The sequence below is a fragment of the Coturnix japonica genome, chromosome 21 (genome assembly GCF_001577835.2).
Source record: "Coturnix japonica isolate 7356 chromosome 21, Coturnix japonica 2.1, whole genome shotgun sequence".
In the NCBI taxonomy this organism is placed as follows: Eukaryota; Metazoa; Chordata; class Aves; order Galliformes; family Phasianidae; genus Coturnix; species Coturnix japonica.
In genome coordinates this window covers 5,146,081-5,173,133 of record NC_029536.1, presented here as the reverse complement: position 1 = coordinate 5,173,133, position 27,053 = coordinate 5,146,081, and the positions used below count along the sequence as shown (strand labels likewise).

Here is a 27,053-nt window from a genome sequence, read left to right as displayed (position 1 = left end):
GCACTTGGGTCAGGGCAGTCCCGGATACGAGTATGGACTGGGAGTAGAACTAATTGAGAGCATCCTTGTGGAGAAGGACGTGGGGGTCCTGATGGATGAAAAGCTGGATATGAGCCAGAGTAAAGACTGGTTTTAATTCCTAATCAGAATAAAAGCAAAATTCAAATTGACAGACTCTTCTAATGTGGAATGTTCCCTTTTTTTAGCTCAACATATTTGGCAGATATTTTAGCAACATATTTAGGCCCATTGATGCCCACTCTTAAAGTTCTGTTCCTAACGCTGAAGGAAAGAGAAAAGGCAACTGAAAATCCTTAAAGGCATGAATGGAATCTTATGAATTCCATTCATTCTCTGATCAGAAGATTCATGACTGAAATTTATCCACCAGCAGGGAGATGAGTAGCAAACTCAGCTGGAATGATCACAGATAGCACTAACGCAGAGTAACACTCATGTTTTTGGTGTGAGCTTTATCTTCCCAAGATGCCTAATATCCATCAGAAACAGCAGCAGTGCAAAAATTAGATTGCCACGCTTCAGCAAAGAGGATAAAGTAGCAAAAGTTTCATGGCCTTATCAGAACAGTGTGGTAGATGTGGTACTTAGGGACGTGGTTTAGTGGGTAATATTGGTGTTACGTGGATGGTTGGACTGGATGATCTTAGAGGCCTTTTCCAACGTGAATGACTCTGTGACTTTGTGTATCATATCCTGTCCAGCCATCTCCAAGTATGTAAAAGTAGGTTTCTAATTCCTATCTCACAAAACACGAGAGAGAGTCCAGACTTTCAAGAATCCAAACAACACAAGGATAGAAAACCTAAAGCTTTTCAAAGACCACTTAGAAGCAGTAGCAGAGCATTGCATTAGCACTCAGTATTGAGGTTTCCAGTACTTTGGGGGTGCTGCAGTTATGTTGAAGAAGCAAAGACTGAGAGGTTCAACCAGGAGAAGAGAAGGCAGAGGAGTGGAGGTTTCACCTAGCTCTCATTCATCCATTGCAAGGATACAGTCTGGAGACTACAGCTCCCAGCATAGCACACTCCAAAGCCTTGTTCTGATGTACTTTCTCATCTTTGCTGATGTTTATGTTGGTGTTTGTTTCTTTCCTCCCAAAGGGACATCCTACGAGTTGGGGTCACTTTAGCAGGACACCAGAAGAAAATACTGAACAGTATCCAGGTGATGAGAGCACAGATGAACCAAATTCAGTCTGTGGAGGTTTGATAGCGACGTGTCCTCGTGCTCCACTTCCTTGAGGCCCTGCTCCCCTCTGCCCCTGTGTGTCTGAGCTCCAGTTCCTGAGTGTTCTGCGTGGGTCAGAGACAGGCAGCTGCTCTGAGGATCATGGCAACAGGAAGAAATGCCCTATCATCGACAATGAGAAGTCACCAAGATGGGAAAAACAATGGAAAAACAATGGAAAAAGGGAACAAGAAAAGACAGCTATTTTGAAAACAAACAAACAGTGAATTATTTTTAAATAATAATAAAGCAATTGCAGTCTTGAAAAGGGCTCCAAGACCAATGGGAGTCTCCAAAGGAAGAGAATAGAGCAGCTTCATCTATTTCGTCTTGCACAAGGGTTGGTGCAGCTGGGCCCAGACACCTCTGGAGTAATGAGACTTAAGATGAATGCAGAGAATGGTGGCAAGAAGCACTTCTCTTTCTCACATGGGATGGCAGCTCTGGGAATGCCCAGCAGTCCTTCCTGAAAGCCCTGTTGGCAAATGGAAGAGGAGAGCTGAAGCTCTTTGGTGCTCTGGAACCAAGTGAATCTCAGAAATTGTTGGGACTTCTACAAAAGCTGAAGACATTCTTTTTTTTTTTTTTAAAGAAAAAAAAACAAAACAAGTAAACTGATACTAGAAGAGGCTGTTTCCGTCAAATGAGAAGGAATCTGTAACACTGGGGCGGGGGGTGGGGAATGGGGGAAATCAGTCCTTTTTACATCTCTTTTATTTTCTCTTGTCATGGAACAGTTTTGTGAGTGACAGTTTCCTAAGGGTCCGTCCATCCACCCTCCAATGGCATCATTGTTTCATACATATCATATGCACAAGACTTATAGTGATGTCCTCACTCGATGCCAATGATCTTTCCCCAGAAGACTTCCCAAGTACAGTATGTAGTAGATTTTGATTACAGATGCTGATGTGTACCTTTATTTTTCGGTTGTCATTGTTGGGAGATTTGTCCTTTTTACCTTGCTTTGTTAACACCAGTTTGTGAGTTTGGGGTTGGAATTTTTTGGTCGATTGGGGGTTTGTTTGTTTGGTTTTTTTTAACGAAAAGGAAACGACATTTCCAAGCATAATATCATTCAAGAACTTAAATCCTTTCCTTGCGGAAGGAAAAATTGCTTATTGACAATATGCCAGGAGAAAAAGTTTTTTATATGCACATTTCCTCATGTTTGCTTTGTTTGTTATTTTGCAATTCGTTTCCACCTGACAGGTGTTTCCAGCTGTTGGGATTCCTGCTGTCTGCAGAGATGAAGTGACCGCCTGCTCAATTCAGGGTTGTTGGTGCAGTGATGAGCGGCGCTATGGAAGGGTTGTTGGTTTTGTTATATGGAGGGGAGGGAAAGATGGGAGGGTTGTTGTGTTATGAGTTGGAATGATGGCTGTTAGAGCCCCTTGGAGATGTCTGCTTAGATGTCAAGGTTGGTTGGTGCACATGGTTTCTAGATGCAACACTGTGGGTGCTTCGTACCGTAACCAAGCTCTGTGGTGGTGCTTTGTGCCCTTTGGACACACAATCCCTTTGTTAGGCAATGCCCAGTTGGCTCTGAGCATCATCTCAGCCTGTTGCCTCTAGGATAACACAGGAGAGCAAACACCGAGTCCAGGTCTCTGTAGGAAAATGCCATGGTTGAAGCTCAATGACCAGCTGGTGGGTTTATAAATAACAGAAATAAATGCTTTAGTTACTAAACAGCTGTTTGATATGTATAAATACCACCAAGCAAGTGCAGGGCAAATAGAAATTATAGTAATGGGATTGTTGTCCCTGTTCAACACCACCTCATGTCTTCTGAAGCCCCCATAGTAGGGTTCATCCACCCACGTGTGGCATATTTGCACACATCTGAGCCTGTGTTGATAAACCCACCTCTGCCATTGCCATGTCCTTTGTAGAGAGCTCATGTATATCAGCAAGGGGTGCTGGAAGGCCTGTTCACTGGGAGCTGGTTTGCTGTATTGTCCAGGAGCTGAATCAGAGAGGAAAGCTGTAGATGGAACTTCCAAGCTATTTAGACCTCAGTGGCCAGACACCATCTTTCTGGATAAATGGCCATTTATAGAGTACTCAGCATTTGCTGCTTTCACATCAGATCAGATGGGAAAGCACATGTAAGTGGCAGCAGAGCATTCCTTGCAAGTGAGGGTTACTTCTCTGCTGGCTCCTTTACTTCCACTGCTGCCTCCTTCAGGGCAGAATCTGATATAGAGTTTTGAATGAGTGGACAACAGGCGTTGTATGCAGGCAGGTCCTGGACATTTCAGCTGCAGTGTGTTTAGTGTGTGTATCTACCTGAAAGGATGTTTTGAACACCCTTGAATTGAGGAAGCACTGCTCCAGATCATGAAACGAACTCAGTTTAAAGAGCAGGATACTGATGGTGTCAGCTGAACATAGTGCGTTCAGAGGGCACACAAGGAAAGAAGAGTCTTCTTTTTGCCACCTGTCCTATGGAACTGCTCATGGGGGTGTATCTGTCTTGCACTGTGGCTGCTGTGCTCTACCAAGGAGCTGCTGTCAGCTCCCAAAGGCATGGGCTTTCCAAAGGTCTCGGAATCTTTTTGGTGATAGTTGGGGCTGTGGGAAGCAGGGTGCCATGCCAACCCTTCCATCCACAGCCAACCACCTACTTTATGTGCAAGGGAGCTTTGCAGGACAAGGAGAGCTGTCTGACTAGAAAACTCACCAGCAAATTCCTTTGGGGCAACCATGTGGAAGGAGCACGTGATGCCCTTCAGTTGTCTTTTCTCAGACAGCTCTTGGCTGTTCTCTGCCATCAGTGCATGTGTGCTTATACCACGGAGGAGCAGTGGCCAAGCAGTGTCCTTTTAGCCATTCAGGCTGGAAGGACACTTGATGTTATTTGTCTCAATGCACTGAACCTCCTCACTGAACTGCATTAAACACATCTACCTACCAGACCCAACACACTGTGAAAGAAGGGACCACACAGAGCTCAGTGCCACGGCAGCTGTCTGCAGGATAGAGAAAGCACATCCTTATCTCTTCCTCTGACCAAAAAAAAAGCAACCCACATGCTGTCAGTCCTACAATAATACACTCCCATCTATTCATATCAGGCATTGCTGCGACATCTGCCTGTATTTGTACAGGACTAATGGAGAATGAGACCTAAGATGGAAATGATCCATAAAACACTGCAATTTTCTGCATCCCTACAGCTTTCCAGGGAGGATGAGGAACCGAGTTCCTGTTAAGTACTTTGGTTGTAAATTATTCTGGTGCATGCTCCAGTGGACAGCAGAGTCACTGAAGTGACTTTAATGTTTTTACTTCATGGGTATCAAATGTACTGCTATGAAATACGAGTCTGATGGCAAAATTCAACAAATAATGAGGGGAAAACGGGGGAAAGTCACTTGCTAACATTTACACTGTGAAATAGTTGTGCATATGCATGTGTGCATGTGTGAATACTTAACAAAGCTCATCACCATGTTATTTTTCAGGCAGCTTGTTGCAATTTTCACATTTTCCCTCCATCTTTCAAGCTACCTCCAAGACCTCCTCTTCTCCTCCACTGTTGCCCACTGCCATCTGCTGCTGAGGCCATGCGTGTCTCGTGATGGCATCCAGTAGAAGAGCTGAGCAGGACGCTACGTTGAATATATGTTAGTTGGCCAAGTTCAAATCACACAGAGTATCATGAATATGTGCAGGTAGTAGAAAGGTTAAGGGTTCACCCACAATACTGCATTTTATGGGTCACTTTCAGCCCTCTAATTAGCAGCAAAAGGGAAAAAAAAAAGATGAAAAACGAACTTAAAATGCACAGCACTGCCATGAACTTCTGACCAGCTGTGGGGACAGACACAGAGCACTACAGACTGCACCCCCCCTACACAGATTATCTTCCTTTCTCCCCTAAAGTCCCAGAATTTCATGAACTTGATGTAGATCTGCAGCTTGCAGCAGTTGAGGATCTGTTTGTTGTCATCTGGCTGCTTCTCTCCATTGTATCCTCACTACCACGCAGTAGATTTCAGTCTCTCCATGGGGTCCTGGTCAGTGTTGCTGTCCCAAGATCCAGCAGTTTTGCAGCATTACTTTAATATTATAATTCAAAGGCAGAGCATTTTATTCCCCAACTCCATGGCAGCCATGGTACAGCAGAGCCATCTTGGTGTTGTTGGACTGGTTGGCATCAGGGCTTGCACTCTGCTGCATCATTAACAGTTACATCCTCTAATAATGCAATAAATCTGTGTCTGTCTTGGATTTGTGAATCCAAAACGCATAAAGTAAGAGAGAATATGTTTTAGTCTTTTTTCCTTCATCTCCCTTTCCATGTGTCTGATTTGAGGCTGATTTATTGCAGGTCTTTTCCATCTCGATGCTTAACAAGTTCTTCACATACAGGACTCAGCATTTTGCCCTTCAGAGCTGTAAGAACAACCGATGCATCGTTGCACTCTGGCTGTTACCCAGTGCAGATAAGAGCACCCTAAAATTTACCCTTCTTTGCTGCGTTCCACCTCAACCTCTTAAAGAAATTGGCATTCAGAGTGCTTTCAGCTCTAGGATCAATAGTCCTTTATGCCCAACAATTAAAGTAGACTTTATTCTGGGTGGTCATCAGTGTTCAGAGATTCGGACTCGATGACCCTTATGGGTCCCTTCCAACTTGGGATATTCTGTGATTCTGATGTATCCTTATAACTGGGACCTCCTTCCTTTGCAGTATCTGAACAGCCACGTTCTGTGTTGTATCTCCAGTCCCTGAGCTGAGCAGCGGTGCCATCTGCTCACGGTGATGGTTCCACCGTGTTCACAATTCAGTGCACTTCTGCCATTGGCTTTTCATGAGCACTGACCACAAAAATTATCTTCTGTGCTGCTGATTTTGTTTTGTTATTGCTGAGAGCTACTGGAGTTCTCCTACTATGCAAACATATATATATATATATATATATATTTCTTTTTTGCTTCAGTCACATTTTGACCTCATCTTTAGAATTCTTCAGGATGAATCATCCATCTCTCAGATGCTTTTGCTTCTCATTGAACCCTTCCTAGAAAGATGATGCCACTTCTGTCCGTGTTTACCTCCATGTATGAGCCATTCCACAGTCCTCCATGAGAGCACCGTCATACAAATGTTTCCTGGTATCTGATTTTACTGCTGTGCCTCCCTGTTATTTCTGCAGTCAAACGTTAGCTGTAGAGGTTTGGGACTAGAAGTGAGATGTCATTTCTGCCCTCAAATCCGTCTTTGTCCTAATTTGTGTTTTCCGCTGCCCTACAAATGACTCAGCAGCATCTCACCCTTTGTCTCAGTTCTGTGCTTTGTGGGATAGCAGCCACATTCACATAGTATGGTCCGATCCCTGACTCGTTTCTCCTCTGGCAGTTGGATGTTCACAGTTCCCTGATAGCCATTCAGAGCCCCACAGGACTTCAGTGCAGAAAATCCATTCTACCTTCATGATAAAAGATTTGTTTCATCCTTTTCCCATTGCTGATTTCAGGATATTTTTCATTTACCTCAACTGTAGCTTCTACCTCCATCTCCAGGGTCAGTCTTAAGCTCTAGTGCAGACAGCACTGTGTCCTTTGGTAATCCTACTAAATCTAAGAGGGAAAGAATACACTCTTTGGAGACTTGAACAGCCAAGCAGCTGATGGGAGGAGATCAAGAGGGACTAAGAGGAAGCATGATAGGAAAATCCCTCTTTTCCCCCAAATTATCTTTCTTCTGTGCTGCCCATTCATTGACTGCAGTCTGTGGTCATCAAGTTGGCTTAAGAGTCAGCCTGGTTGAACAGTTCCTTGGGTATGGTGGACACCAGTCTGGGGCTGATGGTTTGGCAGATCTGCACTCTTGCTTGGCCTTTGCTTTTGGAGAATGAATGCAAAGACTCTTATTGCTAACAAGTGTTTGCACTCAGCCTTCACATGAGAGTGTTGTTATGAGCCCGGATATCTCTTGTGTGCTGAATTCTCAAAGGGAGGAAGCTAAGAGATGCAGAAAAGGGCTGTAGGAACAGCCAAAAGTCTTTGGAGGTTTTTGAGTTTATGTCTGACAGAGGTGAACGATGACGATAAGGAATTTAATGCCATTAAATAAGATGTGGTGAAGGTGAGTAAGAAGGAGCCACCATGTCTCACAATAAACAAATGCAGCAGAAAGGAAATGCTCTGTGACACAAAGCACAGTGACTGAATGCTGGAACTCACTGCTGCAGGGTGTTGATGGTAAGAATTAGATTCAAAGGACGGCAAATTTGTGTAACTGAAATCTTTATTGGCTTCCTCAGCACAAAAATAAAGCTCTTCTGTGCTTTCTGGGTCACAGACACCACTGGTTGCCCAGGGAGCTGTGGGTGCCCCATCCCTGAAGGTGCTCAATGCCAGGCTGGAAGGGGCAGCCTGATCTGGTGGGGGCAACCAGCACAGAGCAGTGTTGGTATCTCTGCATTGGATATTGGCTCAACCTGCATGAGCCATCTCTGCTGGTTGTATGCTTATCCAATCATGAGTCCAAACAGACTCGAGCACGTTGCCTCAAGGATGAAAATTCAGGAAAGGAGCCTGGGACAAGCTCCTAAAACAGGTGAAGAGGTTTCAGTTTAATGTAGACATTCAGGGCTGAGCTACATGCATGCAGTGATATCCCAGAGGCATCCAAGAGCAGACGCTGAGTGCTGGGGCCTCCAGGATAAGGTGCAGACAGGTGCTGAGTGCGAGGTTCAGTTATTGAGTGCCAACCCAGTTCTGAAGCTGATTTGATTCTCTTATGTCCTGAAGACAACTTAGCTCCCAACAAAACTCATGTCACTGAGGATACCTTTATAGCATAAAGAAAAGCTACTTGACACAGGCAAAGATTTATTTCCTTATTCAGTATAGCCTGCAGATCCCTATAAGGTAAGAGAGACAAGGAAAGGCACACAGTGCTTGGTGCCCTTGTATTGCCTTCAGATCTGTCTTGCTTGACCCCCTCTGAGACTCATCTCCAGTACAACTCTTGTCTTTCTTCTCCTGTGAAAGGGGGAGATCCAGAAATTTTCTAGCTTTGTTCCCTATTCTTTCTTACTGCTTGTCTCCTGGCATCATCTATCTCTGCTCTTCATGGTTTCTTTGTCCTCTGTCCCTTTCCCAGTACAGGAGGGCTGGGTGGATTGCTTACGTTTGGGTCATATCCAAGGATTTCCTTCCTTGGACCTGGCTCAGCACATCTCTGCAGTGATCCTGTGCCCAGCTGCATTTCTTCTGATGAAAACATCCCACTCTGTCTGTCCTCCTTGGAAACATCATCCTCACATCCCAGATCTTCCTGGAGAGAGGAGGAGAAATTTATACGAAACTGAGGCAAGAGTGCTAGGCTCATTGGCCATCATTTCCATGGAACAACTAAAGGCAAAGGGCCCAGCCCTACCTCTTACAGCAGGTAAATGAGCACACCAATCAGTCTGAGTATTTCCTACCAGTCTTTCAATAAATGGTCATGGCAATCCTGACTGACACCCACCCCTAAGGTCTCTGACAGGAGAGTATTTACGTGGTGCCTCACGTCAAAGGGAACCTTCAGTTGGTACAGAGCTATGCACAGCTCGACTGTAGGGTTGCTTTTCTTGTAGTTGTTTGCCCAGAATAATCTCAACAGGGAAACCCTTCTTAAGTTTGGTGAGAGTCTCCAATTGGTTGATGTCAGGGCAAAAAAGTAATAGATCTTGCTGGAGAAATAATCAGGGTGTCCCACGTAAACCTGTGATGGTTTGACTTGATGACCTTAAGGGTCTTCTCCAACCTAAATAATTCAGCAGCTCTGTTAGGGGCATGGTTGAGTTGGTCATGTTAGGTTAATGATTGGACTTGATGATCTTCAGGGTCTTTTCCCAAATGACTGTGTTCTATTCAGTGATCTACACACACACACACTTAGCCAAGCCACCACTGGGCAGGACACAGGTGAGTTGTAACTGGGACCCAAGACCTCTATTCAAGGTGAGGTAGGCTTAGATAGTCAAACTACCCTCTGAAGCCACAGACATCTTGTATCTATGGGCTGATGAGGAGATGAAGAGCTAACATAGATGCCTGTGTTTCTTTTAAAGGAGGACCTGTCCTAGCTCAACAGTCAGACCTCAGGTTAGCAATGCAGAGGAAAAAGTAAGAGGGTCTTGGAGGGAAGCCTTAAGCTGAAGCCCGAGAGGTGAGATCTGTGGGGAAATATGACTGTGATGTAGGGAACTTTGTAAGGAGATTTTGCCAGGCTCTGAATTCCTCACAGCTTTGCAAGGATCTGGCAGTATAGGATGGGGGAATTATGTGTACCCTTCAGCTACCCCAAACCAAGCTTGTCTAGTCAACACCACATCTTACCATTCCCCCAAGTCCAAGGATCCATCAGCTGGGCTCCAGGGGCATCCCCAAGCCTGGTTTCCTACTGTTCATCATCCTGTGTGTTGACCATGGCCCTGCGGACGATGTAACACTTTTCATGACAGTATTTGTATTTTTTTAATTGTGAATGGGGAGATAGTGTGCAGGTCCTTGTTACACAGGGATGTGTCTTCCATTCAGATCAGGGCTTCCCCTGGCTTCGTCAGATGTCTTATCGATGTTACTGAGAAAATAAAGAAAGAAATAAATCAGATGTATTTATAAAGGAAACAGAAACCCGCTGCTCCAATGCCTTTGTAGGAGTATTTTTAACAAAACATTTTTTCAAAATAAATGTGAATTGTAAAGTTTGAAGCATTTGCTTGTGGCTTTCTTTCCTAGGTGCTCTGCCAGACATTCAGCCTTCACCAGAACACTGCTTTGGTGTAAATAAGAGCGTGAGATAAACGTAAGGGTTATTGATCTATTAGGAGAGAAACATACCCAGAATGAGATGCTTAAAGCTGTGTGTGCCCCATCCCTGGAGATGCCCAAGGCCCTGGGCAGCCTGAGCTGGTGGAAGCACCCAGCCCATGGCAGGGATTGGAACTGGGTGGGTTTTAAGGTCCCTTCCAACCCAACCATTCTGTGATTCCATGAAATGATTGATACAGCAAAATAGCTGGCAATACAATAGAGCACTATGGAGGGGATTCATACTGTCCAAATACAAAACTGGTCTTACGTGTTCTTCTCTCAGACCGCTTAACATGCTTTCAGAGCAAACCATTAACAAGAAGTCTCAGCTGGATAGGTCTCATGTATAAACTTCATCTTCCTAGGCTGTAAGCTTTTCCTTTTCGGACCCAAGAAGGGAACTCTCCAGGACAAGGCTGTTTCTGCCTTCTGTCATCCATTCCCCAAGTAACTGGTGGCTGTTTGAAAGCCAGCTGCTAAGAAATGAGCAGTGAAATGTATAGCTCAGGTTCCCTTCTCCTTTCAACAAACAGCAGCCCAAAATCTCCCCCAAAGCTTCTCTGCTGCATTCCACAGAGACTGAGTGGTTCGGATTTCCCTCCCATCACATTGATGCAAGCCATGCATAACTCAGTGAGCATTAGTGGGGAAAGGCTTGATGAGAAACTGCTGTGTAATCAGAATCTGCCATGGGTGTCTGGGGTTGCAACTTCCAAAAGGGATAGTTACAGAAAGAATGACATTAGAGGAAGATCTGTCACTGCATCTCAGCTCTCCCTGCAGATGTGGCCTAATTAAGGACAATTCCCTCTCAGAGGGAGCAGTGATGGGCTGGCACAGCTGCCCAGGGAGCAATGGGGTCACCATCCATGGAGGTGTTCAGTGTGGAGATGTGGCACTGAGGGATGTGGGCAGTGGGCACAGTGGGGTGGGTTGGGGTTGGGCTGGATGATCTCAGAGGTCCTTCCAACCTTAGTGATTCTATTATTCAAGCAAACCTTCAATATTTGTGATAGTCTCAGGCGCAGCTCCCTGAAAAGACCACATACAGTTGGTTAAATGCTTGCAGGGTTTCTTATGATCCTCCGTACATCTGCATTAAAACTGCTGTGGTTGATGCTCAGGTCAAGGTCTTCACAGCCTCATTCAGGATCACACCTTCTTTGTGCAGAAGGCGTTGTGAAGGAGCCTTGTTGAGAGCTGCAAAAATACCTGGTAGGAATCCCTAGACTGAGTTACCACAAAGGGTTTCTCTTTAGCTCATGGATAGATATATCATATCTGCTCTGAATATTTTATGTCTGTTTGCCTGTTTCACTCCTGTGAATTTTTTATGGATTATTTCTTTACATTTTGTATCGGGATCCCTTTAATTTACTGCTGACAGCAGTGATTCCTGCGCTGTTTGGCTGATGAATATCCTTTCTGATATAATGTTTGTGTCTGACACTGCTTTACAGCAGGCATGAAATTTTAATTTCTCTTCGCTCAGCTCCAGGTTTGCTTTCTCCCTTGGCACAATGCAGTCAAGCCTTTGTAGTTCTGCTCGCTCACAGATGCATTCATTTCTCTTTCCCATTTAATTTCCCTTTTGCTTGTGTGCCTCTGCCAGGTTTTCCCCTTATCTGGTGCAAGCCAGAGCTCTGCAAAAATACTTCTGCCATATGAATGTGCTGGTGCCATCAATGTATAAAATATGATATTTGGAGCTTGTATCCCAGGTCTGCTGCTTTCTTCCCTTGACGTTTCCCAGCCTGGAAACTCTCCCATAATCAGAGAATCATTAAGGTTGGAGAAGACCTCTAAGATCATCCAGTCCAACCCCAACCCATCCCCACCACATCCAGTTACCGCATCCCTCAGTGCCACATCTGTAGTGGTTGATCTTCCTCCATGTATAAGATACAGCCCTGACTATTTAATACATGGTGTTTTTCTTAAGGCATTTTTCATGTTGTCTGCACAGCTCCTTTGAATATTTACCTCCCTTTTTCTATGTCTTCATTTTCATTTCACAACTCTGAGACAATTTTGCCTCATAGCTTTATATTTTCTGTTTTCCTCTAGATTTGTTCATCCTGTGCTTACCAGCTTTACACACAATATAAATGTGTGAGCCTTTGTTGTCCTCAACAAGGCTCTTTCTAACATGCTTTAAGTCGAAGAACATCAAAATCTGGACGTTTCAGGTCATTTCAGGGATGTCTGCAGCACAGTTTCCCTTATGTTCCCACAGCACCGTAGCATTGTGTGACATTCTAGGACAGAGTAAAGGGGAACGAGAACAGAGCTGATGGTGGTCTCCAAGGAGTGGCAGCCCATCTGATGGTGGACTCCAAGGAGTGGCAGCCCATCAAGTATGCTATCAAGCAGCTCAGTTTTACCATGGAATCATTGAATCACAGAGTGGTTGGGTAGGAGGGGGCCTTAAAGCCCATACACCCCCAACACCTGCATTGGTGCCCCCCAGCATCTCAGGCTGCCCAGGGCCCATCCATGGCCATGGGCACCTCCAGGGATGGGGCACCCACAGCTCTTTGGGCAGCAGTGCCAGAGCCTCACCATGCTAGGTTGTATCTCAAGGGGAGGAGTAAAAGGACCCTGGAAGTTGTGCCTCCAAGACCTCAACTCACAACTCTCGCCACAGGTCTTCAGGAGATGTAAATATAAAGAGACATCATGTTCTCCTCCCAACTGTTATCTGACTAGACAGAATGATCTCATTTAACCCTCTTCTGTCCAAACCATCACTGACAATTAGCGCTGAATTTGGGCTTTTGTAAAAACATTTTTTTGTACTTTTTATTTTGTTAATCTTTTTCCTTTTTGTTCATTTTACTATTATTTTTGAGTTCTTATCCAAGCTATTTCCCATTTCTCTACTTCTTGTTCGGTTTGTTTGTTGTTTTGTTTCTCCCCGTGTCTCAAACCTCTCGTTGCCCATTTGTATCTGTTTAAATAAGTGTGGTTTTGCATTTCACCCTTTTTTCTTGATGCCATATTTTGTTAAACACTGGAACATATATGGAAGGTGCTTCATTCTGACTGCGATGGATAAATCCATCAAAGAAGAAAATGCAGCACTGCTTAGGTGAAGACCCAGGGTGACTGCAAACACAATGAAAAATAATGCTGCAGCTATTTGGATTTGTGGATATAACCAAATTAAAAAGGTATTCCAGGTCAATTGTCTAAATAAATGGCCAGAATGAAATAACATCCCAACTAAACAGAGTAGGACATGTACAAAAGTGCCACGTTCATGTTAGTGAGGACATTATTCACAAGAAGCTCTAGAGATCTAACTAATAGGGGAAGATTTTCAGGGAGATCAATATATACTCTCTTTCAATATCTCTATTAATTGGTATTTAATAACATATATGTTTATGTGTATTGTGTTCAGTCCCAATGGCAGTTTGTTCTCCACGAATGTAAACCCAACAGCCAGCAATTCTGATCAATTGCAGCATGTAAGGAAAAAAAAGTGTGAATAATTTATATAGAGCAAATAACAGCATAAATCCAGGTACTGAGGAAATTACAACGGGCTGTTATAGATAAAACATCCTCTGCACCGTGGTAACAATCAGCAAATCTCAGTGAGCTGTAATAAATACATATGGACAGCGCAGCCCACTATAATGAAAATGGGAAGATGAACCAATATGGAAAAACTCCTCAGGATAGGTTGAAAGATCTTTTTTCAATGTTTGTCAAGAGGAAGAGAAAGACTAATCAAAGAATACATTCTTTCATTGGAAAGATATGAGATTTATTCCTCTGTTATGTTGATATATGGGAGAGAAGTGCATTTGCACCTTTTTCCAATAAAAGTTTTCCAAAAGACCCAAAGGTAGGAAACAATTATTTATCTACGTTCTACACTGAGTCTCGGTTCTCTTCCTCCTGTATTTACACCTTCCTATTACCCTCTCTTTTTCATTATCTGTCATTTTCATGACTCTCTGGATGCCAGCTGGGTATCACACCCAACTTTACAGATGTGCTATTTATTTGCCCTTCTTCAGTATCATTAATGTGGATTACTGAAGTAGATGTTAATTACACAATCCAATATTATCAACACAGTGTTCAGGCTAAATATGGTCTCTTGATCACCCAACATGATTTCTGATCTCCTACCACTTCCTCAAATCAACACACTGATAGTCCTACAGAGAATATTGCTGGTAGCTTTTCCTCTACCTCCTCTACAGCTACTCACCCTCTGAAAGTCACAGAATTACTTCTTGACTCACTGAGAAGCTACCAGAAATTGTGGAAGCCTCATGTCTTGTGAGCAACATTTTCAGAGGTGTTTTGCCTTTACTATTCCCCTGCCAATCCATCAGATTTTGTCTATGTTTAGCTCTTGTTCCAACAACAAGGAATATATTAGCATCAATGGAACAATAAAGTGCTTTTACCAACAATGGCAGATTCTTCGGCCTCACTGATCTATTCCAACCTAAATGGTTCTGTGATTCTAAGAACTCGAAGACACTTAATGCACAAATAGGAATTGTGCATCATTACTCTTCCCAGTGCAAAACCATGGCCCACATCTCCAGCCTCACTGTCATGACCTCTGGTAACTGTTATCTCTACCTGTCTGAGATACCTGTCATTAATGTTAAAAAGATCTTTAAGATCATCCAGTGCAACCATTCACCTACCACCAATGTTGCCCAATAAACCATATCCATAAGTACTACATCTACCCTTTTCTTGAACACCTCCATGGACAGTGACTCCCCCTCCTTCCTGGGCAGCCTTTTCCAGTGCATCACCACTCTTTCGGAGCAGTTTTTCCCAGTATCCAACCTGAAATTACTTACTCTTCTACTTACAGAAATGCTCCAGATACATACATTTCCATACATATTGGTGCTGGCAACTACTTGGCAGCTGTAGGTTCCCATTAGATGGGCCGTCTGAACAAGTGGGTTATCTGCTTTCTTTTGCATGCTCTATTAGAAGACCTTTCACCAGTGTTTGCCTAACACAAAGTATACACCCCCAATGCTCTGTTTAAAGGAAAAGCTTGGTCATTTCAGCAAAGATTTTTCCATCCAACTTCCATTGGGAAAAACATATCAGGGGAAAGAAAGAAAAATCAAGGTCACTGGGGAGCTTGCCAATTCAAACTGCTCAGTGGCCTGGATTTATGATTTTTTTTTTATTTTCCAATTAAACTCACGTTCCCTAAGTGGGGATTTCACACCCCTCGTGTTAAGTAAATTGGTGTCTAGATTTTTATGAGCTTTGGCAGGAAAAAAAGTAGCCAGTGAACCAAGAAAAATACAGAGCTTTTGGATGGAGGCACCCAGGATTTCAGGCTTACATCTGAACCAAAGAGATGATTGTGAGAAGTCCTTTGATGAGTGAAGACAATCATTTTGATGCAATTTATAATTAAATATCGTTGTGTATCTCCGTTCTTCCAGAACCTCCTCCTGCCACCAGAGTTTCATTTGCTTTGTTTATGCATTGGTGATGTATTCTGAATGCCTCTCTCACGTTGATGGATATTACACTTGATGTTTTTCCTTATGTCCCTTTGGTGGTGCAAATGTGAGAAAGGGCAATGAACTTTCGGTGACTCTCTTGTATAACAAAAAAAAAAAAGAGAAGATTTCTCCGTCGGGTTCAAAAGTTCAGCGCGTCAGGAGAAATCAACCTCTTGGCGCCATGGCGCAAAGGGAGGGCGAATTTTGGGGCGGGTTTCATCTTATAGCCAACAATAATTACCCTGGGATGCAAATGTGGTACTTCGCACCAACGGCGCCTTTCGAACGCCCGTGTTTATTAATAATTTGTTGTGTTTTTATTAACCTCCGTGACCCAATGGAGAGGGTTTGCCATGCAGGAGGCGCTTACATGAAGGACAAAAAGCTCTTGGCGCGCCATTTGTTGTGGTAGCAGCGCCTCGGGGTCCCTCAGTCTCCGCTTCGCTGAGGTTGGTAGAGTTGAGGAGACAAGATCTTTCTCTTGACAGCTGGGAGGATGATGGGAAGAAAACATGGAGAAAGAGCAAAGCAAAAAATCCCAACAATTTCAACCCTCTTCACAAATTCTTGCTGAACATGGTGCTTGGGTCTATCCAAAGGAGAACTTCCTCATATTCGAAAGCCAAAATCAAATGTGTTGGCAACAAAAATTTGTTCTGGAAAATGACCACTAGCCACCTAATGTGCTTGGGAAACACGGAACAGAACAATCAGCTGCCAAAGAAACAAAACAAAAGCAAAAAACCCTATGCCCACCAGAAATCCATCAACACCACAACCCAACAACTTCAATGCAGTTAGTGAGAATAGCTTTTTGTAATAAAGGGCTTCTCTGGGTCATCAAGGATACAGATTAAAATGTAGAGTCAAGCCACTCTACAAGAGAGACTTGAAGGAAGACCTAATTGCAGAATCACAGAATTGCAGGAGTTGCAGGGGATCTCTGACGAGAGGTAACAGACAAAAGCTTCTGATTGGGAGGTTCAGTTTGGGCATCAGCAAAAATTCAGCTCTGTGACTGTACTACAGGTATGGAGTCATGCTACCTCTATGGCACCCAAAACCTTGTGCCTCCCTTGACTGCTCATGGATATGGGGCTGGTTGAAGAACCTCTGCTCCTTGGAGGTCATCATAGCTTCCCCTAATATTCATCTTCTTGCAACAATGTCCAGTGGACTGCCAGTAGCTGCAGGAAAAAAATGATGACATTGCTTCTCAGCTTCTTGGCATGGCTTTTCTTGGAGAAGAGCTGGAAAATCTGACTGCCGCAGTGAGCATCAAATCATTTTGTTCATCATCTTCTGAATTAAATTCAGCAGGTATTTGCTAATGCTCACACTGCTGGAGGTGGAGGTGCTTTTTCCTCTGCGAGGTAAGGCAGCTTTTAGCATTTTTTTCCTATGCGGCTGATTACAGCACTTTATGAAGGCTGGTTAGAAAAGGCCTCTCAGATTTTCTAATCCAACCATCTACCTGTCACCAATAATGTCCTCTAAACCACATTTCTAAGTGCCACATCTCCATGTGTCTCGATCACCTCCAACACCTCCCTTTTTCCCATGTAGGAAAAAAATCTTGATCATCTCCATGAAATCTTCATGGAAATATTAGATGAGAAAGAACAAAACTTTGGATGCCAGGAGACTATTTATCCAGGATGGTCTGTGCTAAAGTTGAGACATTTCATGAGTGTTTGTTGTTACAACAAGCAATAGGTGGAGACAGTTGTTTGCTTGGATCCCTGGCACATACAGAAAAGTTATTCCTTGGAAAATATCTTTAGCTGCTGACAGCAATGCACTGGTTCAGTAGAGCAGCAGATTGTCTCTGTTTGGAAAGCGGGAATATCACTCCCAGCACTTGCTAAGACATTTGCAAAACGAGCCTGCTCATCTCTATAAACTGAGCTTTGAAGTGTGTTTTGGCTACAGTGTGAATCAGATGCATGGGATGCGAGTGCCAGCAAAGGAGACGAAGCTTACATTTTCTAAAGGATGACTGTGGCAACTGACTTACTGTTGAAAAAGGGGGAAAAGGGAAGAAAAATAAGATGATGTGAGCTATTTTTGCTGCCTCCAGCATGGAAGGTCAGCAGGCAGTTTCAGAGCAATCTTTGTTATTTGTTGTTTGGGGCCCAGCTCTGTCTCTGGTCATTTTTTTTTCTTCTTGGTTAGTGCTCCGTGACTGATGAGGATCTCAGTAAAACACAAATTGATTTGCTTGGTTTTCATGGTCACCTCTGGACTGTAATTATTCAGGCAGGAAAAATTAATTAGTCCAGTGTGGGCCGACTGCTGCTCTCCAAGCACCGCTGAATCTTAATTGGAGAGCTCCAGAGAAAGGTGCTGATTCACAGCATTGCACGATAGGGTGGGGATTTTTCCAGAGAAAGAGGGTGGAGGGGCAAAGGGGGATGAAGGTCGAGATGAGGTGTGTTTTGTATTCCAACATGAAGCTCTGTGCCCGCTTAGCTGAGATAATGAGCCATTAAATCTGCTTGCCTCTTTCTAACAACAGCTCAAATTGAAAGGGTATGTCTTATGCCATGTGAGTACATCCACAGATCTTAGAATTGCAGAACTATAGAATCACGGAGGTTGGGAAAGACCTCTAAGATCATTCAGTCCAATACCAAGCCATCTCCACCATGTCCACTGACCACATCCCTCAGTGCCACATCTCCATGGTTCCTGAACACCTCCAGGGACAGTGACTCCCTCACCTCCCTGGGTAGCCCATTCCAATGCATTACCACTCTTTTGGAGAAGAAATCTTCCCTAATATCCACCTTGAACCTCCCATGGGGAATTTGAGGCCATTCCCTCCCATCTTTTGAAGGTATACAGCATTCACTAGGGAAAATGGAGAGAGATGAACAGGTTTTTCTCAGCAGATCAGCCCTATTCATAGACTTGATAAGTAAATGAAGTTAGTTTTCTTTGCACTCTAACCTTATTTGCCAGATAGAAGGAAGGAGATTAGTCGTAGTTAGTCATCCACAACACATCTGAACTACAAACATACCGTATTAGAATGAAGGCCAAGACTACCTCTGGATGCCAGTTCCAATGACTGCAGTTCAAAACTCCACCAAAGCCTTATCAGAGCTCATGATTTCTTACTGCTGCCATTTTTATCTAGCAAAGTTCACAGTGTCTTCTTCCTTTGTCCACTCCATTTGAGAGTGGACAGTCATGGGACACTTGTAATGCAGAATTATCTTGACAACACAAGGAAACGCACTGAAGAAACTCAGTGATAGACACTGATGCAACATATTGTGCCTCCTAGGTAAGGATAAATATTCCAGCAAGTAATGGGCAGGAAAAATCTAACTTGGCAATAATGCTGTAGAAGATGACTGGGAGTCAGTAATGGATCATAAGGCAAACATGAGTCAGACATAAAACATTACTGTCAAAAGAGGAAAGAGGAATATATATCTATACATATTTATATATATATAACTACCATTCTTTAGGCAGGTGCAGTAAATTTTCTGTTGTGCTCAGAACTGGCAGGGTCACTGTGGGAGTACGACTGCCAGTGTAGAAAATCACATTTCAAGAAAGAGGAAGATGAATTGGACAGAAGAAGAAATGGATTTGAGACATTTGTCCAGAAGGAAAGCTAATATTTGCTATATGTTGAACATCTCAGCCCTTAGTTCAGACTCTCTAAGGATGTGCCTCTGCCTTCTATTACCAAATCTCACTTCCCCCTGAACCATTTCAATCAACAGAGTTATCTAATTCCTCTGTCAGCCTTGGTAGTACCTCCTAACTTTATATCACCTGCAAATTCCAAAGCTCATTCCTAATTTTTAGTCTAAGTCACCACGGCCACACTGAACCCATCCAGCTTTGAAGTCAGATCTTTGAGCAGAAGGTTGGGTCTCTGTACCTTCCAGCCTACATTTCTCCACGAGTCTCTACTTTAGTAGCTGTGGTTTCAGAACTGAGCATCACCACAGGTAATGTTTCCTTTTCTGGTAATTCTCTCTTCAGCATGAACTGTTGCAGACTCACTTTGTTCGTTTCCATCAACCCAAATCCATGGTTAATGTCTCAGAAGTTCACAGAAAGAGAGACTGATTCAGTTCCTGCACATCTCCCGTGTTAGTGAGCACTGAATCTACAAAACAAATCTGATAAGTTATTCTGAAACAATTCAGATTCGATAAATTATCTTGTAAATTACACACTTTTCCTACTTTTCTGGTCTTAGCTCTTCTTGCCAAAAACCTTTGCGTGGTGTTGATGTCAAACTAACAGGCCTACGCTTGTCTGGATCCCTCTTTATCCTCTTCCGGACAGATGAATTATGTTTGTTACGCTCTCTTTCTGAGGACTAACCATGATTTGCATAATTACACATCACACTTCATACACTGTCCCTACTTGACTTTTTGTTCTGTTATCCCTGGTTTCTGTGGCTTAAGAACTATTTACTCTTGTTGTTTGATTTCCTATGTGAAATAGGTTCCCAGTTCTTCTTACTTTATTTTTAGACCTTGCACTCTCTGAAATATACCTCTTTTCACTGCTCTCTCCCTTTTGAATTTTGAATTTTAAGTAACCGTGCCTTCTCTGCACTCAAATCCCAGAGCTGCTTAGTCAGATTCAATAATTCATATCTTTAGATTTTAAAGTTTGATTTTCTAAGCCTCCGAGCCTTTATTCCAGACCTGGCTTCGTCCATCTTGAAATGTGAAATGAGAAAAGACAGCTCATAACGCTTTATTCAAATTTTACTACATTTAAACCCATACGGGAGCCAGGGCTAAAATGGTTTTATACTTTCCCACTTTTGTGAAGAAATCCATCATCTAAAACATCCGAGCCAACATAAGTGGTAATTATCTTTCAATCCATTGCTGAAAGTTAAAGTCTCCCATAATTCCCATTATTGTTTAGGAGTCTGATGGCTGTAGAGAGAATACTGGGAGGGAGTCAGGGCCAAAGGATAGCCTGGCAAGGCTGCCTTTCTCTCAAGCAACCCTCTTTGATTTGTATCAACCCATTTCATTTCTCTGCCCTCTGAAGCACCATCTTATTCTGTCCATCTGCACTGGTTTCCAGCCTGTTTCCAGAGCTGTTTTGGTTCCAATATAACATCATCTCAAAGTTCGCCTTGCAGTTGGGTCTTCTTCTCATTGCTCTTTGTGGTACTGTCTCTTGCTGTGGTGATCCAGTATCTTCCCAGTCCATACAAGCAGGGACTTCAATAGAAGCAGCTGGGCCTTGTCCTGCCCCTGTATCATTCTGGAAATCAGTCATTCTCTCTGCTTAGAGAAAGGAATGGATTCCCTTCACCTTTATGCAAAAGCACTGCAGTCTTTGGTGACTTTCCAATTTTATGATATGAGCTTTTCCTTCCAATGAAGGGTGGACATATGAATCTTGTCAACAAATTAGAAACACGCCAATGACAATTTTATTTTGACATTAAAAAATATGTTCACCTTTTCCAGTGACAATTAGGAAAAAAAATTAAAAAAATAAAAAAGCCTAAAATATAGAAATTGTGGCCACGGAATTAGAAGAAATATTTCCAAAGCTAGAATGATTTGCATTCACTTGGTTGAGCAGGCAGAGCACTAGAGACCTGTATGGGTTCAGCTCACGGTTGATACCTGATATGACCTGCAGGAAGCTCTGCTTATCTCTGTCCCTCTGTTTCTCCTTCCATTCTGTCTTGGCTGTTCATATCATTAGCTCTCAAATTGCTCCTGATATGTGTATGTACAGCACCCAGCACAACTTCGTTCCAGGCTCCAGTGGGACCTTTAGGCATTACCATCCTATGAACAAATAACAATGATAGGGAGTGTAATTACAATCATCAAACCACTCCAGCTCTGCATCATTAGCCATGCCCTGAGCTAAATAACTTTTTAATCAGTCTGATATGTCATCTGTGGCTTCCTTCACTGTCATTGGCAATCCAGCAAGCTCTGCCCTTCATGTCTCTTGATTAGACAGAGGGTTCTCAGTGGCAGGCGCCCATTTCTCTGTGCAGAAAGCAGTGAGACCTTTCATCTCTTCACAGAATATTGCACCATTGTGCAATGTATTAAGCTGATATCCACACATCGTGACTCACAGCACGTCTTCAGATACAAAACAGCATAAATAAATAAATAACATAGTGCAAAGGATAAAATATAGGAAATACTTCACACGGTAGCATAAGAAGCATTTATCCTCCGAATCTCCTTTCTTCCACAAGGATTGTAGTTTTCTCAGAGACCGGAATCTTGGTAAAGTCCTCAGGACAATTGTACTGTACTGGCCACAAAACAGCAAAGGACCACAGTCAGTGTGGTAGGCACAAGATCTTGATGACAGAAGGGGAAGTTAGAGGGTATTTCAGCCCACTGGGCCACCAGTTGAAGGCTTCACACCAACAAGCGAGGAGTGCCATCCTTTCAAACTATCCATTCCTTCTCATTGGCTCCATCCAGAATAGGGTTGTTTGTTAAGGGTTTAGAGATTGCAGCAATCCAGAAGGTTGTGGTATCTGCTGAACAGACTGGAAAAAGTGTGAAACAATCTCTTTTATTCTCCGAGTGTGTTTAAGAGGAGCTCCCTTAGGATTTGTTTTGTGGGCTGTTGGGTCTTTTTTTATTGGAAGAAGACCAAGAAAATCCACCTGAAAGCTACAGGCAGTTCAAAGCCCTGTCACAGGAGACATCTGGAAGTACAGCATCTCCTATATTTTAAATTCATGTTTTGCACTGACAATATAATTAACATATTTTTAATATTTAATCAAGGACTATATAAAAAAAACAACACTGGCTCCCTGAGAAAAGCTTTTTCCTATATCTGCTACTTAATGGGGAAAAAAAAAGGAAAACAAAAAACTTCTATTAGATTTCTTGCAGCATCTTGCATTGAAATCAGTTATTAATCCAATGAATCATTTTCCTTTACTGTATACCCATTTTTCTTAACAGTCTTTTATGAAGAACCTTATCAGAAGCGTTGCAGCAATCTAAGCAAATTACATGTACTTTGGTCGTCTTGCTCATTGATTTTATTAACTTTTTTGGGTTGACAAGACATGATTTTCTCTTTAGAAACCACAATGGTTTGACACAACCAAGCGACACTGCATTCATCTAAATGCTGAATTACCTGATTCTTAATTAGACTGTTTCACTGAGACCAGAGCTTCTGACTCCAGAAGAAGATTGATGGACCAAGCCCATGGCACGCTCAACTGCCCCATGGATGAGACCTGTCTTATTCTATCCAATGTTCTCTGATAGACTGCATGTCCTACATAGGACATAAGGAGAGGAAGCAGCCAATGGCCTTAGAAACAAAGCATTAAAAGTAACTTCCAGTAGTTGGACATTGAATAAGAGAATCATTAAGGCTGGAAAGACCACTAAGACTACCCAGTCCAACTATCAACTCATCATAGCTATACCAATAAACCACGTCACTCAGTGTGAATGCAACATTGATGGACCTGTGTTTTCTCCACCACTTTTCCTTTGTTTTATTTTCTTTAACTCCGGCCTATTTCTCAATTTTATGAGTTTTTTTTTTCCCTTTGTCTTCTCTCACCCAGCACTGACTTCATTGTTGCTTGTGCATATCCAGACTAAGCAGCTTTCTCCATTCCCTCTATTTCTTCCCTGTGTCTCGCCTTCCTTCCCTGCAGCTGGACAGCATTGCCTTGATCAGTGAAGTGGCAACATCCCTTACACCATAAACTGATGAAATCACAGCTATAGCTACGGAGCACAGCTGCAGACCAACAGCAGAACACCAATCACTCACATTTCTCAACTGCTTGTCGCAGTTCTTCAGCGTGTAGCTGTGATGCTGCCTAGAGCAATCTCATCTCTTAGGCATCCATCCATTTCTTCTCTTCCCAGACCCTCAAGGTATCCTCAAGTCAAATCTCCCCCCAACATCTTGCCCCATCTGTCTGCCCCACATTCCTCTTTCCTCAGGGCCCATCTTTTCTTTGTAGCAATACCAGTTCCCACTGCTTGACTCCTTACCTCCCAGTTGGCTACAACTGAACTACTGAAAAAAATAAAAGATATAAATAAAAGGCAGTGAATAGATAAAAATCACTAAAGAAGAAGGAATTTAAAAGAATAGATAGTTAATAAAAGAAGTTGAGATCAGCATGGAGAAATCCACAGTTGCAATCAGTATAGTTGAGAAATGCAAGTACATTAGAAACAGAAATTCCAGTAATGACAGGGATCCAATATGAGGTAGGTATTGCTTCACTGAGAAATAAAGATGCAAAAAGCAGGTATGTATGTCTGTTTTGTTGTGTATGTGGGAAAAACAGATTGATGAACACTGTGTAGTCAATTAGGTGATTTCTTTGTTGTTGGTAAAGGGAATTGTGAGCATGGACTTTATTAGGGAAGTGATTTTGAATGATCAGCTTAGGGGGTAGAAAAATTTACAACATGTGATATCACTAAAATCAAAATGATATTTATGGATTTAAAGCCATTAGGCATTTCAAAGTCCACTTATCCAATAAAGAACGTGTTAAGAGTTTCTGCTGAACGTAATGCATGGCTCAGTTCCAAGACCAGAGGTCCAGCATTACAGTTAAAACTGCTGTGGGTGAAACACAATTTGAAGTGGTAATGATGTAATGATGAGAAGATCCTCACAGAAAGCAACATTTGGCAAAGAAAGCCTAATAAAAACATTCTTTTTGATGTTGGAAGACTTACATATCTGCTAAAAAAGAGTGGACACATACAAGGGAAAGAGTTTTTCCTCCCCTCCCAGGGTCAGCTTTGCTCCAAGCACATCTTCCACCTGTTGTTACCTCTGCAGCTTATGCTTAATCCATTCACTGGGGAAATGTGCAGTAGAGGAGGGGGATCCTCTCTCCTTTCCTTTTATGTTTGCTCTGCTGTGGATCCACCACAGACCGCAATCCTTGTCAAGAATATTCATCTATCCTGTTAAAAGTCCTCCAAATCTTGAAAGGAATATCTGTTCTATGTTTTAGTATGAAACCATTTCCCCTTGTCCTATCACATCAGACCCCGATAAAGAGTCTGTCCCTTCTTTCATACTCAGCCATCCTTTGTAAAGCCTATAGTAAAGCTATGTCATTACATGAATTTAAAGTATAGCACTGTGATTCTGATCCATCTGTTGTTCTTATATCATACAGAGCATCAACAAAGACTGCAAACTTCCAGGTGCAATGAGACAATTTTCTCTGCAGAAGCTCTTGTGCTGCCATTGTCCACAAATAAGCATTGCCATTCCCTTCTCCTCAAGCTGGTCCTTCCCCACCAAATTTCAGCATCATCTATGAAAACAAAAAGAAAAGAGCCAGCCAAAGCCCAGCTCAGGAAGGCAGTGACACAGACTGTGGGAAGCCTGTGTTCAAATCCCTGTTCTCCCTGAGGCTCTGAACCTGTATTCTACCACAAGCCGTCTGCTGCCATATGGCTGAGAGGAGGGAGGGAGAACATCTCTCTTGCTCTTTCCATTTGTTGTTGACATACAATGCTGTTGTTATAAAGCCTCAATCAGTGAGATACAAAGAGGGTTCCTCTCACACAGTCTCTATGCCCCAAGGGGAACAGCTCCAATTTGATTGTTGCCTCACCACAAAATTGTGGGCAATCTGCAGTTGGATCTGTCCCTTCAGACAGGTGAGGAGTTTGCTCCATCATCCAATATAAACTGCTGCCCTACTAAGCCAGTGAGTGAGCAAGACTGAAACCCTTTGCTACAGAACTTAACACTGAATCAGCCCTGCACTTGCAGAAAGATCCTGACACCCAGAAGCACAGGGACCTAATTCCTACATTCCAACAGTCCTATCATCTTCATACCAACATCTTTACCCAACCCTGGTGCAGCTGTGGATACCCCAGCCATGGCCAGGCTCTGGGTGGGAGGTAGATCTATCCCATGGTACGGGAGACCAGATCACATGAACTATATCCATACCATCTGCATGAATTCATAGTACCACAGACCCATTATGGTTGGAAAAGACCTCCAAGATCATCTAGCCCAACTCCTTTCAGTGGGAGCTAGCATGGTATAAAAACACTATCCCATGATGGAAAGACAAAGCTTGTGGGGATGATTAGAACTCCATGTCCTCCAACACTCTGACCCCTGAGATTTGGGCACCATTTATGAAATGAGCAAAAGGGATCTGTCTTTGCCCAGATACGAAGAAAATCACTGCCCCTGAAAATCTGATTACTATGCTTTGGTGACTTCATCACAGTGTTGGTACTGCTTTGCATGCAAGAAACAGGAAAGAGTAACTGCTGTGATCCGCCCCAGGCACACTGTGATCTGGTGGCAGAGCACAACCATGCAAGCATGCAGGAAAACTGCATGATCCCCATAGTGCATGGATGCAACGTGCATTTCCATGCACACGCCCTGATGCCAGCAGGAGGTCAACCCTCAGCTCAGCTCTCTCTCTGTTCCTTGATTCTGCTTTAATGGCTCCTCTGAGACGCTGCCTCGGTGCTGTGAGTTTATGAATGTGACATATCATTCAATATCATCTGCCATAAGCCACTCTGTTACCATAGCAACTGCCTCCTTAGCCTGGTTCCTGGGGCTCCTTGGGTCTGCTTGATATTCACCTTGACACCTTTGGTGAAGGCCTGGGGGAGCACACAAAGTGTGAAAACACCCAGCACCTACTGGGCAAAGTAAGTCCTTCCCAATGGACACACACATGGCACCATCTTCAAAACAGAGGCTCTCACCCTAAAGATGCCTGCTAAGGGCAAAGAATTAAGCTTAATAGCAGGTGAGATGCCTAATCAGACACATTTTCAAGAGATGTAGTGATAATGGTGAATAAATTTGTTCCCAGCCATTACCCAGCCTTTTGTGAAAGCCATCATTGACTGCATAATGGGTTCTTCTGCTCCATCCCAGCACATCAGCTGTATCTCCAGCACTCCTACCTATGTGTAATTTTGGTTTGCCCAAGAATGTATCCCCACTGGAGATTGCCACAGGTCTGTTTCAAAAGCCTATTACAAAGTGAGTGGGGGCAGAAATTCACTGAGCCATTCGAGAAGGCAGCACCTGTACCCAACACTGGTGAGGCTGCACTTTGAGTGCTGCATTCAGTTTTGCATTCACTATAAGAAAGACACTGAGGAACAGGATCATGTCCAGAGAAGGGCAATGAAGCTGTGGAGAGGTCTGGGACAAATGAGGTCTTATGGGGAGCAGCTTTTTCCTTTGCTTCTTACATGGAGAATGGAAGGCCTAGATGGGGTGGGGAATTCCTGCTGTAATGTCTTGATATTTTGAAATAATTTGTGCACATCTGAGAACATTTAATCTTCTCTAATACCTAAAGATTATCAAGAGAAGTTGTCAGGCTTTATGGTAGAGATTGAATGGGGAAGGGAAGCAGAATGTTAATACTGAGATATCTTTCCTGTCTGGACTGGTTGAACCTGTGAT

The 27,053-nt window shown here is 43.2% G+C and overlaps 1 protein-coding gene across 4 annotated transcripts in view; it reads left to right on the top strand.

The window, feature by feature from the left end:
• Window positions 1-9,966, top strand: part of EPHB2 (EPH receptor B2) — a 92,836-nt gene extending 82,870 nt beyond the window's left edge. For all 4 annotated transcript variants that reach the window (XM_015882710.2, XM_015882708.2, XM_015882709.2 and 1 more), the window contains exon 16: window positions 1,122-9,966. In XM_015882710.2, the coding sequence (XP_015738196.1) occupies window positions 1,122-1,230 (109 nt within the window). In that variant the 3' untranslated portion in view covers window positions 1,231-9,966. The remainder of the gene's footprint in view (window positions 1-1,121) is intronic.
• Window positions 9,967-27,053: the final 17,087 nt, after the last annotated feature.